The following is a 13,437-nucleotide window of genomic DNA, read 5'->3' on the forward strand; positions in this document are numbered from 1 at the left end:
TTGGTGATCACAGCATTTGATTGATTTTTAGGTTGTGTTCCGATTTAAAAAAAAAGTCTGTAAAGTTAAACAGCTCTCTTCTGGGTGTTGTTCTTTCTTCTTATCATTCAACCAAATGAAGCTGGAAGCCAGTCACATGACGAGAGCGGGAGGAGCACCATCTTTCAATAAGACGTACTGAATAAAGTGTGCTGCCATGAACCGGTTTAACAACACAAAAGGCAACATGATGCAAGGACGATGTTGATTTAGCTTAACAACGCTTGTAAATGTTTATAATGCACAAAGAATTATTAAGTTAAATCAACATTTGAAAGAGATGTTTTTTCCTAAGGTGGTTCCATAATTGATCTTGACCAGTGTTGTGACATTACTCACTGGTCTCTGGGAGTGACGGTGATTGGCTGTTGTGTGCATCCAAGAGACCCTCCTGAAAGATGAATGAAAAAATATATGCTATTTATTTTTAAAATATAACTTTTTATTACACAGGGATGTAAACACAAATGCCTCCACAGTCAAGCTTGTTGATTTACATTTTTTATGTATATACATTCATTAGAAACTAACTTATTTGTATCTGTTATAATGGAAGAGCACTGTGGAAATTTGATTAAGACCTAATTTCCTAGTTCATTCCCACTCAGATGCAGCTGTATCAAGTATGAGGGGTCAAATGTTAAAGGATAACATCTGCCAATTTCAATATGGTGTTGTATTGCTCACGCACGCTACCCTTGCCTTGTCAGTACCTGGTGATGCTGGATTTTTTGACTCAGCCCTCTCCGAGATCTGAGCTATTCTAATGTGGGCAGACTTTGTTTACATTAAAAACCGTTTTAACATAGGCCTACTCCAAATATTATCCCAAAAGGTATCACTGTTTGCTAATTGTCTTATGATGTTGCATAATCTTTTGGATGTTATTGGGAATAAATCAAGATGTTTTTTTTAAATGTTAACAAACGCCTGCCCCCATTACAATGACTAGGATCTAGGAAAAGGCTGAAGAAGAAAAAAAGTCTCAGGTAGAGACAAGTCCAGAGTAGTGTGCGCATTACAACTGCATGTCAAAATTGGCAGAAGTTATCCTTTAAGAGTGATTAAATCTATCAGGATAAGTAATTATCATGCCTGAAGGTGCGTAGGGCACTGGGGGGCTGTTTCTGTTTTCTTTTAGGTGCAGCAGCTGACTGATTGGATGACCCTGATTGTGCTGGCCTTCAAAAAGGCACTCCTGTGGTTTACTCTGTCCGTCTGCCTGTGAGAGTTGACCAAGTGGCCCATGATTTAGTGAGCTGTAGGTCTGGCTCAGGCAATTCTGCTCTCTCCCTCTCTCTCTGTCCCCGTCTGTCTGCTAGTTGGGTCATTTATAGAAGTTCCGTGACTGTGGAGAGGAAAGATTTGTTTCTCACCGGATTTGTCATCTGTAAAGGTTAAATAAAAAAATGAGCCGGGGTGCCCCTCCCAAAAATGTGGGGAATTTTTTTTAGAGCCCTATATCCAAAATGGCTGCTGCCAGCCAAGCTGGAAATTTGCTTTTTAATGGTTTTGCCCACAATGCTGCATAATACATGGTTTCTGAGACTATTTGGGGCAAGAAATAAAAAAATGATGTAGATTTATTAATTTGACCTATTTTTGACCTTCAAATTCAAGATGGCTGCCACTTTTGTCAGAGAGCCTTAATGTTAGGCTCAAATGAAAGGTCTGCTCATACTGAGTTCAGTTATGGACAGTAAAATTACAAGTAGGCTATACAGAAGTCATCTGAAAGGTAAAAAATATCAAGGTTTGTGGTTGATGAGAATTAAACTGCTGATTAGTCGGGGCGGGTCATAATGTGAAGTTCCGTGACCATCCTCTGGCAAGGATGTTTTGATGATTGATTTGACCTCTATGGACCCTTTAGAAAAGATTTAGCCCCCATGTCCCTCCCAAAAATCCCGGCATTTTTTGCTAGAGAGGCAAATTCAAAATGGCGTCCGGCGCCATCTCTAAGAAATAACTTTTGATCTGAATGACATAGAATCATGTATGAAGACACTTTTTCATACAACTCAACCATGAGGATTCCAAATCATTTTGCCATCTAGAACAGTCGTTTTCAACCTTTTTAGGCCGTGACCCCCCCCCAAAACAGTCATATTTGGACTGGGGACCCCCCAATTCAAGTTACTCCATTTCTCATATATACGTAGATATTGAGAAAATATCTAATCTACAATGCCTCACATTATGAGGAGTAGTGGGCTTGTAGATGGGCTATTTTCACAATGTTTGACGTCTTTGATAGCCTATTATTCGACATTTGGCCAATATTTTAGCATTGTTTGATGATTATTCTGGACGCATTGATGGTCTTTTAAATTGAGAGTCCTTACATTGACACCTTCCCCCCTAAAAAGGGGATCTCAACTCACAGGTTGAGAACCACTGATCTAGTACATAGACCTTTTGAAATTTTCTAAGCATTCTTGCATAAAGAAGCTCGTTGAGGGACTCAAAACAAGAGCTGCTGAAATGGACAGAAGGGCTCTCAAAAGTGGTGATAAGCCTGGTTCAAGACAGTCAACTTGAGCTCCCTGAGCTGCAAGAACACCATGTTGTTGAGGAATGTGTGGCCTTATTCACCTTATTCAACCCCAATGGCATATACAGGAAGATGCAAGGTAGCAAGCTCATCCAGAAGATCTCCGTCCAACCTATTGCGATTAAAGAACCCCATGTTGCTCTAATTGACATGGGCATGATCTGGAGGATGGCAACTCCATTGGACACAGGACGGCACTTCATACAAGTAAAGTGGTTGGGCTGTGTCAAAAAGGTGTCATCCATCATCCTTGCCCACCATTCTCATTCTCACCGTGTAATCAGTGTCAATGATCCCTGCGATACAACATTCTCAACAGAAGATGGTGAGCGAGACCTGCACATACAGGGAGCATCTTTTGCAGGAGATGGCACGGAATCTGTGGCTGAACAGACTTCTCTGGTTAGCAAAGACTGAGTGCAAGGGGTGATGGTAATTGCCCACTATAATCCAGTCTGCTCAGTGTCCTATTCTCAGTTGTGATACTGAGAGCCTCCAGTTCTGTGCCAACAACAGATCTCACTTTCCTCATCAGCTGGTCCAGGCGTCCAGCATCTCTCTTCCTAATGCTCCCGCCCCAGCATGCCACAGCATAGGAAAGCACACTAGCCATGACAGACTGGTAGAAAAATCTCCAGGAGTGTGTTGCAGACATAAATGATCTCAGCTTCCTCAGAAAATAGAGCCTACTCTGCCCTTTCTTCTAGGCTGCGTGTGAATTTACTGATCAGTCTAATTTACTTTTCAGATGTACACCCAGGTATTTGTAGGTGCAGACTGTGTCCACCGTCTTCTTCTTAAAAGATACAGGCACAAGGGGTGGGGTGGACCACCAGAAATCAACCACCATTTCCTTGGTTTTGGTGGTGTTCAACTGCAACTGGTTGGTCCTGCACCATCTAACAAAGTTCTCCACCAGTCCCCTGTACTCCCCCTCCTGCCCATATTTAATACATCCCACAGTGGCAGTGGCATCTGAGAAGACAGATCTACACAAGATCTATGCACACACTTGTGCTTCTAAGTGGAAGACCATGAAGAGAGTATTTTATCCGTCTCCCTTCAGATGCAAACAGCTTACGCCAACACTGCCTTGTTGACAACTACTTGGCGTACCTAGTGCGCCACTCCACACTGGCTGGCAAGGATGCCTTTTGGACATAGTCCACCAATTGTATGGTGTGGCGTCCTGTGTCTGCCAATCTTCTACTGATGGAGTTGCCATCCTCCAGACCATGCCCATGTCAATTAGAGAAACATAGGGTTCTTCAATCACAATATGTTGGAGGGAGATCTTCTGGATGAGCTTGCTCTTCTGCGTCTTCCTCTATATGCCATTGGGGTTGAATAAGGCCACACATTCCTCAACAACACAGCCTTCTAGCAGCTCGGAGAGCTTCACACGTTTGACTGTCTTCAACCAGGTTGATGGCTGCTTTGAGAGAACTTCTTTCCATTTCAGCAGCCCTTGCCTTGAGTTCAAGTTTTCCCACTATATCAGTGGCTCGAGACCCTATTTTTTTTTTGGGTGGGGGGGACTCAAAGTGAAATACCATCACTGCATCTAAAGCTATCAACAAGCAATGCTAACATTGGCCAAATTATCAAATAATATTTAAAAAGCCAAACATTGTGAAATTCGCCCACCTACAGTATATCACGAAAGTGAATACACCCCTCACAGTTTTGCAGATTTTTGAGTATATCTTTTCATAGGAAAGCATTACAGAAATGTAACTTTGACACAATGATTAGTGACCTTTTAACAACATATTTAACCGCTTAAATTTCTTGTTCACTCAGAAAAAAACAAAATACAGCCATTAATGTTTGAACATGGACTCACAAAAGTGAGTACACCCCAGATTAAAATCCGGTAGAGAAGGGGCTATGTTGGCTCGAATCGTCTCGAAATGAAACGAAATGAAAAGGGATGACAAGGGAGGTCATCAGTGTGTGTTTCAACCTTTCTTTGCATTGAACTTTTAAATTTTGAGTCTGCATCTAAATAGATTGGTTTGAGATTTGAATGCAATCCTATGGAGAATATCATGATCTGCTTCAGTAGTCACAGTGCATGTTGACATGCATGTTTCTTTTAGGTGTATTTCAGATTGCCAATGTTGACAGCATTCATGCATCCCCAAACCATGTCAGTCCCACTACCATGCTTGGCTTGTGAGAGGATACACCTTTTTTGTAAAACTCACTTGTTTACCACCACACATGCTTGACACCATCTAAAGCAAATTTGTTTATCTTGGTCTCTTCAGATCACACGACATGGTTCCAGTGATCCATATCCTTCGTCTGTTCATCTCTCTTGAGACCAAGATAAAAAAAAAATGCTTTAGATGGTGTCATGGGAGGGACATGGGGGTTAAATCTTTTCTTAAGGGTCCATAGAGGTCAAATCAATCATCAAAACACCCTTGCCAGAGGATGGTCACGGAACCTCACATTATGACCCGCCCCGACTAATCAGCAGTTTAATTCTCATCAACCACAAACCTTGATCATTTTTACCTTTCAGATGACTTCTGCATAGCCTACTTGTAATTTTACTGTCCATAACTGAACTCAGTATGAGCAGACCTTTCATTTGAGCCTAACATTAAGGCTCTCTGACAATTTTTGAGATTTAAAGAGCCAAAAGCATAGAGGTAGAAAATAACACTAGAGTGGACATGGCAATTCACGACAGCACTGGGAAGTGGCACATGGCGCCTCCCATTGTCTGTAGGTAGTGTAGGCACCTTCAGTCAATTCAAGTCGATGTAGAACACGCCCACCTCTGTTAAAAATTGGACTAAAACTGTTTGAATATGAAGTAACCCATTAATCAAAGACCAGATTTGAAATGTCAGGATAAATATCTACTTAAATCATATGAGTCGATAAAATACATCTAAAAATCGAATTATATTAATTCTGCACATATTTAACAACACACTTCAACTATTGTCCTTGTAGAGTGTGTTGATGGACATTTTCACATTATTAAGCCATTTTTGACAGAGGTGAGCCTCCTTGTCCATTCATTCCATTCATCAGACCTACCTACAGATAATGGCCGCCACAGATTGCCGTCAGAAGGGGGGCGGGGTCACCTCTACTGTTATTTTCTACCTTTATGGCCAAAAGTGGCAGCCATCTTGAATTTGAAGGTCAAAAATAGGTCAAATCAATAAATCTACATCATTTGTGAATCTTGCCCAAAATAGTGTCAGAAACCATGTATTATGCAGCATTGTGGGCAAAATCATTAAAAAAGCAAATTTCCAGCTTGGCTGGCAGCAGCCATTTTGGATATAGGGCTCTAAAAAAAATTCCCCACATTTTTGTGAGGGGCACCCCGGCTCATTTTTTTATTTAACCTTTAGAGATGACAAATCCAGTGAGAAACGAACCTTTCCTCTCCACGGTCACGGAACTTCTATAAATGACCCAACTATTTGGTTGATTTAGAGAATAAAATGTGTTAAATGCTACCCCCTTGTCTGTCCCTTCTGTGTCATGGTCTTGAGCCAGGCTGAGACACAGTGCCCTCTAGTGTTCAGGTGGAACCCTACATTGACAACCTAGGCACCTTCGGGCTGTGACACTATGCATTCACAGGTTACATACGTTTTTGAGGACGTTTGTGAGTACAAACCATATTTTTACTACTGTAGAAGCTTGGTGTCGTGACTTTTGATTTTTGTGGGGTAAGTTTGGAAATAGTGCCCGGGATCCATATACGGCTGTACCAAGCTATCCGGAATTAACATTGAATAACTCGGTAACTCTGCTGATGTAAGCCCAGGGCAGAAAACACTTCGGGTGGACTACTAGATGAACGTCACGGTTCAAATGGCATTATGGTCAATTTACTCTGAACCATCACTTTAAATTATTCAGTTTTACCTTTCTCCTATACTTTCAACCGTTCTCTGAGTATGGCAGTACACATTTTACCTCCAAGCTAGCAGTTAACATTGAGTCCTATGAGACCAGTTTGCCGCCAGCTGGTCTTATAGGACTCAGGCAACGGCAGGAAGTACAGGAGAAAGGTAAAACTCAATAATTTAACTCAATGAGAGGTGTAATATGAGCTTATTTCCAAAAATGGGACAGTATCACTTTAAGCAATGACTGTATATTTCTCTGAACAGTCTAGTCAACTCAGGCTGGCATTAATTGAACTGTTGTGTTGGAATGAATTGAACTTGCCTCTTTGGGTTTGTAGACCCCCAGTTTAAACCGACAGCAAACAACATCCACACAGAATCCAACCAGAGCATGGAGCATGCCTGTGGAGGATATACACAAAGCAAAGGCTGTGAAACAATCTATTGAAGCTTTTCTTTAATAACAGAAAGCAGAGGAATAGAGCCAAAGCCCATGTTAACTGCCGATTGTTCTGAATTGAGTAGAGAACTAATGTTTATATTTGTTATTTGGCACAATGAAAAAATTCAAATGCAAAACAAATTTGTAGCATAATATTCGTATTTCGTATGTAATATAATATTCATATTTTAGTGAACATCGAGAAATAAAGGTAAATTGAGCAAACATTAAAACAGTACACCAACAGACATAGATTAGCTGTATTTAATGGACACAGAGAATAAGATAAAGAGATGAATCTGACCCGTGGTGGAGAAGATGCCCCCAATGATGCCACAGAGGCGCACCAGGAACTGCCACAGGGGCATGTGCTGCTCAGTGACCGTCACCATGAGAGAACTGATGTCATACTTCATGAAGATTCCAGAAACACCATGACTACCAGCAGCGTGGTTTATCACTCGTTCCTGTCAAATACACACACACACAAACATACAAACAAAAATAGTTGGTTTTTTTTTGTTACATACAGCCATTATATAGTCTAGTGTGCAACAATGTTCATCAATATTCGTGGTCCCCATCGAATAAACCAACCAAAGTACCATCAAACACGTTACTTTAAATAATCTGCAGACTATGTGCACTACTTACCCTCTCTGTGACGGAGTATTGGTGCGTTTCTGCTGAGATCTTGTAGGTTTTCAGTTTTGTGGGCACAATAGTAATAAAGTACTGGAACATCTGATTATCTGTTAGGGGGAGCAGAACATATCAGTACAGGGTTTATTTATAGAGCATTTCCTGAGTATAACTGTTATAGAGAAGAGATTAGACACATTAGTAAATCCTTCTGTTATTTACATTTTACACTTTTTACACTTAAATTTCATTTACTTTACACTTACATTTCATTTACTATATCAAAATTTTGCCAACAGTGCTTCTTTATGTAGCATTTAAATGCAACGGTTCCAATTGGGGATGTAACAATATTGTATCGCATCGAGAAATTGTGATACGCAGTCACAATACTGTATCGTGATACAAGAAGTCAGTATCATGATATGCCCTTTCAACGCTCTGTTCCCCTTCAGACCAGAAAATAACCACATGATATGTGATGGTGCCTCCAAGCTTCATATCAATGTAATTTTTACTTTTAAACAACAACAAAAACATTATCTGTAACCTCTTGTAACCTATATGAACGATCATCAAAAAGATACATTTTAAAAATCGTGGGGTGTATCGAACCGTAGGTCAAGTATCGTGATACAAACCGAATCGTGAGTTGAGTGTATCGTTACAGCCCTAGTCCCAATACTATCAATTAGCATAGTTAGTTGGTCAATGTTTAATTTTTTAAGGATGGTGTGGCCACTGTCTATACTCACGGTCAGCGCACACTTTCTCCGTGCCATCCAGTGGATTGATGATGCCAGAGATTTCTTCGCCAAACGACAGATGGTCAATTCGGTGAGAAAAGTTGTACGCTGAAAGAAAAAAAAAAGAAAAAAACGCAACATTGCAAACATTTTGCCAAGAACACCAAGAATGTAGACAAGTAACTGTTGTCTTAGAAAGTTGGTAAAGGATGGACATCTCAGGAAAAGCAATGGAAAAATGACAAATAGTCTTACTCTCATGGCTGACCAGAGCAGCCAGGTGTGCATGGCCTCGTGGATGTGGAATTGCCCTACACAGAACAGAGACAGAGAGCGCGGTCGATTCAGGTGAAATAATGTCTACAGGTCATTTTAAGGAGGAGACGTAGGATGGTGCAACCAGATCGAATGTTACTTCTGTATTAATTAAATGAAATAATTAATAATTGGCAATAATGAATGCACACACAACGAAATATGCATCTGCGATAATCCAGTAGAAACAAAACAAACCTAGAAATGCACTCAAAGAATGCAGACCTCTGCCAAGGAAGCTGTTTGATAGAACATTTGGTAACACTTTATTTTAGGGATACATCTATTAGCACTAATACATACAATGTACCTGTATAAGTAACTTGTAAGGTACGTATGTACAAAGCAAAATCAAACATTTGTTAGGCATGTATTTGCAAATGTCTTGTTCATGCACAATAAGGGATTTATTACCAATTTAACCTTAGTAAGGACCTAGTAGGCCTTAGCGTTTGCTGAGTACATGCCTTACAAGTTACTTATGCAGGCATTAACATTGTATGTACCGGTATTAGTGCTAATAGATGTATCCCTAAAATAAAGTGTGTTAGAAACTGGAATGTCAAAATTTGACCTATACTTTTTTTTAAATCCTGGATCCGCATCATGGTCAAGATCACCACCAAAATTTAGTCACTTGTTCCTTTTATCATTTCCAATAACTCCACAAAATTTAATCCAAATCTGTTCATGCTTTTTTTTAGTTATCTTGGTGACAGACAAACAGACAAACAGGCAAACCAACGCCACCCAAAACACAACCTCCTTGGCAGAGGTAAAAACCATTCAAGTCGTGCATTAGCATACGTGTATGTTCCTAAAAATGCCAATGACCCATGAATATAAGAATAATGGACTACAGAGCAGCTTTAGTAATTCAGTTAAGTTGTTAAATTACAATTGACACTCCCATGGTTAACATACTTGCCAACTGTGATGTGGAAATTCCCAGCAACCTTATTGACATAGAGGTGCCCATGTATCCGACATGCATTTGGAGACTGAGTATTGTCCATTTCACTGCAGATGGAGACAGAGAGGAGAATTCAATATCAGTTGAGCTAATCACAACATCCTGGAAGGTATAGTGCAGCACCTAACATACTGTACATAAAACATTGGAACAAAGAAATCGTCCACTGTCAGAAATACAAGCATGCTGAGCATGCACTGTAAAACAGTCCATGAAAATGAAATGGTGCCATGTTTGTTGTGAAAGGAAGCAGCCAAGCATCTAAATGAAACTTCATCACCAGCCAATTTGGTTTGTAGATGTTAATCTCTAGCCAAAAATACACTCACTACCAGTGAAACTGGCTAGTAAGTTTTCTTTTCTACCAGCCGAACTGACTTTTCACCAGTATCTGGTCAGTTGGGGGGGGGGTTTGTCTTAATTAGAGCCCTGGTAGCAGCAGAGTACAGAGCATTGTCTAATGCCCAACTGTGGCAGCAGCGCAGCGGGTGCCCCCTTTAACAGTGATATCATACAGTACTACTAACGGTGTAATTACATCCGTAACAGAGAGAGAGAGAGAGAGAGAGAGAGAGAGAGAGAGAGAGAGAGAGAGAGGGTGAGAGTGTGAGCTGCCTTGGGCTGAATGTATGTAAGAGTGAGCTATATGGTTAATATATGTGTAAGGATATGTGTAATGTCTTGTGTTCTTGTCTTGTGTTCTGTATTATGCATGCATGTATGCTATTTGACACCTTGATTTCCCCCTGGGATCAATCAATGATACTCCACTCTACTCTACTCTACTCTACTCTACAGTACTTCAGCTTCTACTTCATCCATATGTAGGCATTGACTAACCGTGGAGGCAGTGCGGTCGGGGACCCCTTCAGCAGGCTCTTCAGCAGGATGTCCTGCAACGAATGCTCCTCTCGCAGACGGTTCTGGATCAGAAGCAAAGTCCTACCACAACAACACAAACATCATTAAGGTTGTTAAGTCAAAAGAGACATGCTGTTTCACATTGGTCAAACACATTGTTGTAACCAACTGTGTCTTTCAGTTGCTAAGTACTTCAGTGTTTTGACCAACATGGCCTGCATGAAGGAGACCATCATAGCGCATATTTTTGTCCAGTGAATGCAGGTGCATAATTCATTTCAGAAAAGCAAATTTATTTGAATTCAAAATAAAATGCATATTGCAATTATATGCACAGTGCGCTACAGTTTACCTATGCCAGATCCTTTGATGGGGAGTCAGTTCAAAGACAACCTAAACAGATTGAACGGAGAAAGTGAGGGAGGTTCGTCAGTAGTCAGTGAATGTGGGATCAGAACTAATGAAACTGAACGTATGGATGCATTTATCTTCGAGATGTGAGGGACTTACTGGTTCGTACTGAAGACCATCTGAAGCCACCATCGTCTCGGCCAAGTCCAAGACATCTGCACCTACAACTGCAGGAGAGATCAACACTTTATATGAAACAATTCACAAAATCACTATTAATGATGCTAATTATATAACACATCACCACTCAACAAATAGGGCCCTTTTATGTGTTACGCTCTGTTGTGTTTTTCTGCCTGTTCACTGTTGTCTATGCACGTAATATTTTTAATGTTGGGTTATGTGTGCACTGTTTGGATGAATCTATGTAACATAACACCAATGCTATCAAGCAAAAGCATTGCATCCTCTCACTCTGCACAGTACTATTGTGTATAAAAGACAACAAAACCCACTTGGCTTGGACTGACATGCATACTATGTATTTTTCTTACATCATGAACTTAGCTCATTTGGGGAAACAGGAGACAGGACTTACATTGGCATCTCATGGCAACGGTGATGTCTACATTTATTCGTAATTTACTGAAAGAGAGAAAGTTATGGAGAACAGATTATTTAAGTGCCTTTGTATTACATTACTCTTCTATACAAACATATAGACTTACAATACAGGAACTAATCTATAAGTTGCTATGTAGCCACAATTTACCTTGAAAAATCCTTGTCCACTTCATACTCGTAGGCCATCCATGTGTCTCGATAGACGAAGAACTCGAAGAATGCCAGGAGAGCCATGGCCATGAAGGCCACCAGAGACACTAAAATAGAGCAGGTTTGACACATCATTACACACACGACTACCGCTTAAGCTCTGAGTAAGGTAACATGTAACAGGGAGCGGTGACAACACAAAAATGTATGCAAGACTGCTGACAGCTTTGACTGGGCCCAGGACAATCTTTAAAACAACTTTGTTTTCATCTGCCTGTGATGATAGTTATCTACTACAGGGATCTGATCTACATGCGCCCATTTTTTTCAATAGTAATGCTTAAAAATAGACAAAAATAAGTGGAACCATCAGTTGTGCAGTGTTGATGTCAGGTAGATTGACAGCTGACATCACTATTGGAAAACAACTAGAATTTATATTTTTTGTTAAGCATATAATTCTACATGTGTTCATGCACAGTTTTGATGCCCTCCTCGAAAATCTAAGTTACATTGAACTCCAAATAGCCAGGAAGGCACTGGATGAGAAAGTGTGTCCAAACTTTTGGCCTATACTGTAGGTTTCCTCTTTCTTTATGCTAGTACATTGAATGACAGCTATGTATAATTATGTGCTGTGTAAATAATATTGATTGATTGACATTCTAACAAAGTGAGGCTCACTGCAACATTCTCTGTGAACAGCAGTTGTTTCCTTCCACATTTCAATGAGGAAACACAGATGGCTTAAGCTGATAATTGTTGGTTGTAATATATCACTTGAACATTTTTAAACAGTTTTCAGCATTGTGTCATCCAGAATGTCACTCCAGATATTCCAGAAAAGTCTTATGTGAGCAAATATCTATAGATGTACATGTCCAAGCCACGTAGCCTACAAGAGATGGTTGGGGCACTGGCTTGGCAAGTACTGGATTCGTAAAAGACAAAAAATATCCAGCACAATGTTAAAGGCTGCCACTTACCACAAGTGGCTGAGTGAGTTAGAGGGGGGCAACAGGTAGGCCTACACTGCATTGGCTACATGCAAAACAGCGTGCACTGTATTTGTTTTATATAAACAATCAAGTAAAGACGTCGTAATGTAAATGTAAATGTGTTTTTAAAATAATTTGTTAGCTTTTATTCTTGTCGTTACACAGTAGCTTTCCCTGTTCTATTCATTCATTTCACATGCCCAACCTGGTAGTCTTACCTGTTCCTCCACTTGCTGTCGTCTCCACGTAGCTCTCTGGGACCTTGGGAAAGGCATCTAGCTCCTTCACCAGATTGAGAGCTTTCTTCCGCGACAGTCTCCGCATGGTGCCGGTAATTCTCACTATTGTTCCCGAATAAAATTAAAATTAATTTGTGTGCAACTGGTGTGACTACTACGTAGCTTAAAAAGAGCAGCATCAGGAAACAGCTAGAACAATCGAGATATCAAGCCAGGCAAACAACAGGGTTTGCCGTAGTCTTTCAAAGAGTAGATCCATTTTATTTATTAGTATTTAGACCCACAGTTAAAATAAATAGATCGCAGGCTTGTTCCAATGCATACCTGCTATGATAGTTAGCTAGCACAATTGTCAGAAGCCAGAGTTAATATCAGGAGGGCTCATGGACTACATATTAGCCTACTGCTATTAGCAAAATTAATTTACAATGTATTTATTAATGTTACCTGTATATACATGCGTTGGTTTGCATTAGTTCGTTGAAATAGCCACTATAATTCAGTGGTTTTCGTCCAGCTACATGCTGATTGTTGTCCTTCACTTCCTGTATGCGATTTCAGTGACTCGACTACAACTGAGCTAACCAATCAGAGGCGAGTAGAGGAATGACTA

At 40.3% G+C, this 13,437-nt stretch overlaps 1 protein-coding gene across 1 annotated transcript; it reads right to left on the reverse strand.

Annotated features, from left to right (window-relative positions):
* Positions 1-49: 49 nt before the first annotated feature.
* Positions 50-13,412, reverse strand: ergic2 (ERGIC and golgi 2). The gene is made up of 14 exons (XM_063196098.1): positions 13,272-13,412; positions 12,804-12,926; positions 11,586-11,694; positions 11,412-11,458; positions 10,973-11,040; positions 10,815-10,855; positions 10,442-10,543; positions 9,553-9,648; positions 8,569-8,624; positions 8,323-8,421; positions 7,580-7,677; positions 7,230-7,392; positions 6,806-6,885; positions 50-430 (listed from the first exon to the last, which is right to left on the reverse strand). Exons 2-14 carry the CDS (start codon positions 12,907-12,909, stop codon positions 371-373), a joined length of 1,125 nt encoding a protein of 374 aa, XP_063052168.1. The 5' UTR covers positions 12,910-12,926; positions 13,272-13,412; the 3' UTR covers positions 50-370.
* Positions 13,413-13,437: the final 25 nt, after the last annotated feature.

Source organism: Engraulis encrasicolus, chromosome 4, assembly GCF_034702125.1.
Source record: "Engraulis encrasicolus isolate BLACKSEA-1 chromosome 4, IST_EnEncr_1.0, whole genome shotgun sequence".
NCBI classification, from domain to species: Eukaryota; Metazoa; Chordata; class Actinopteri; order Clupeiformes; family Engraulidae; genus Engraulis; species Engraulis encrasicolus.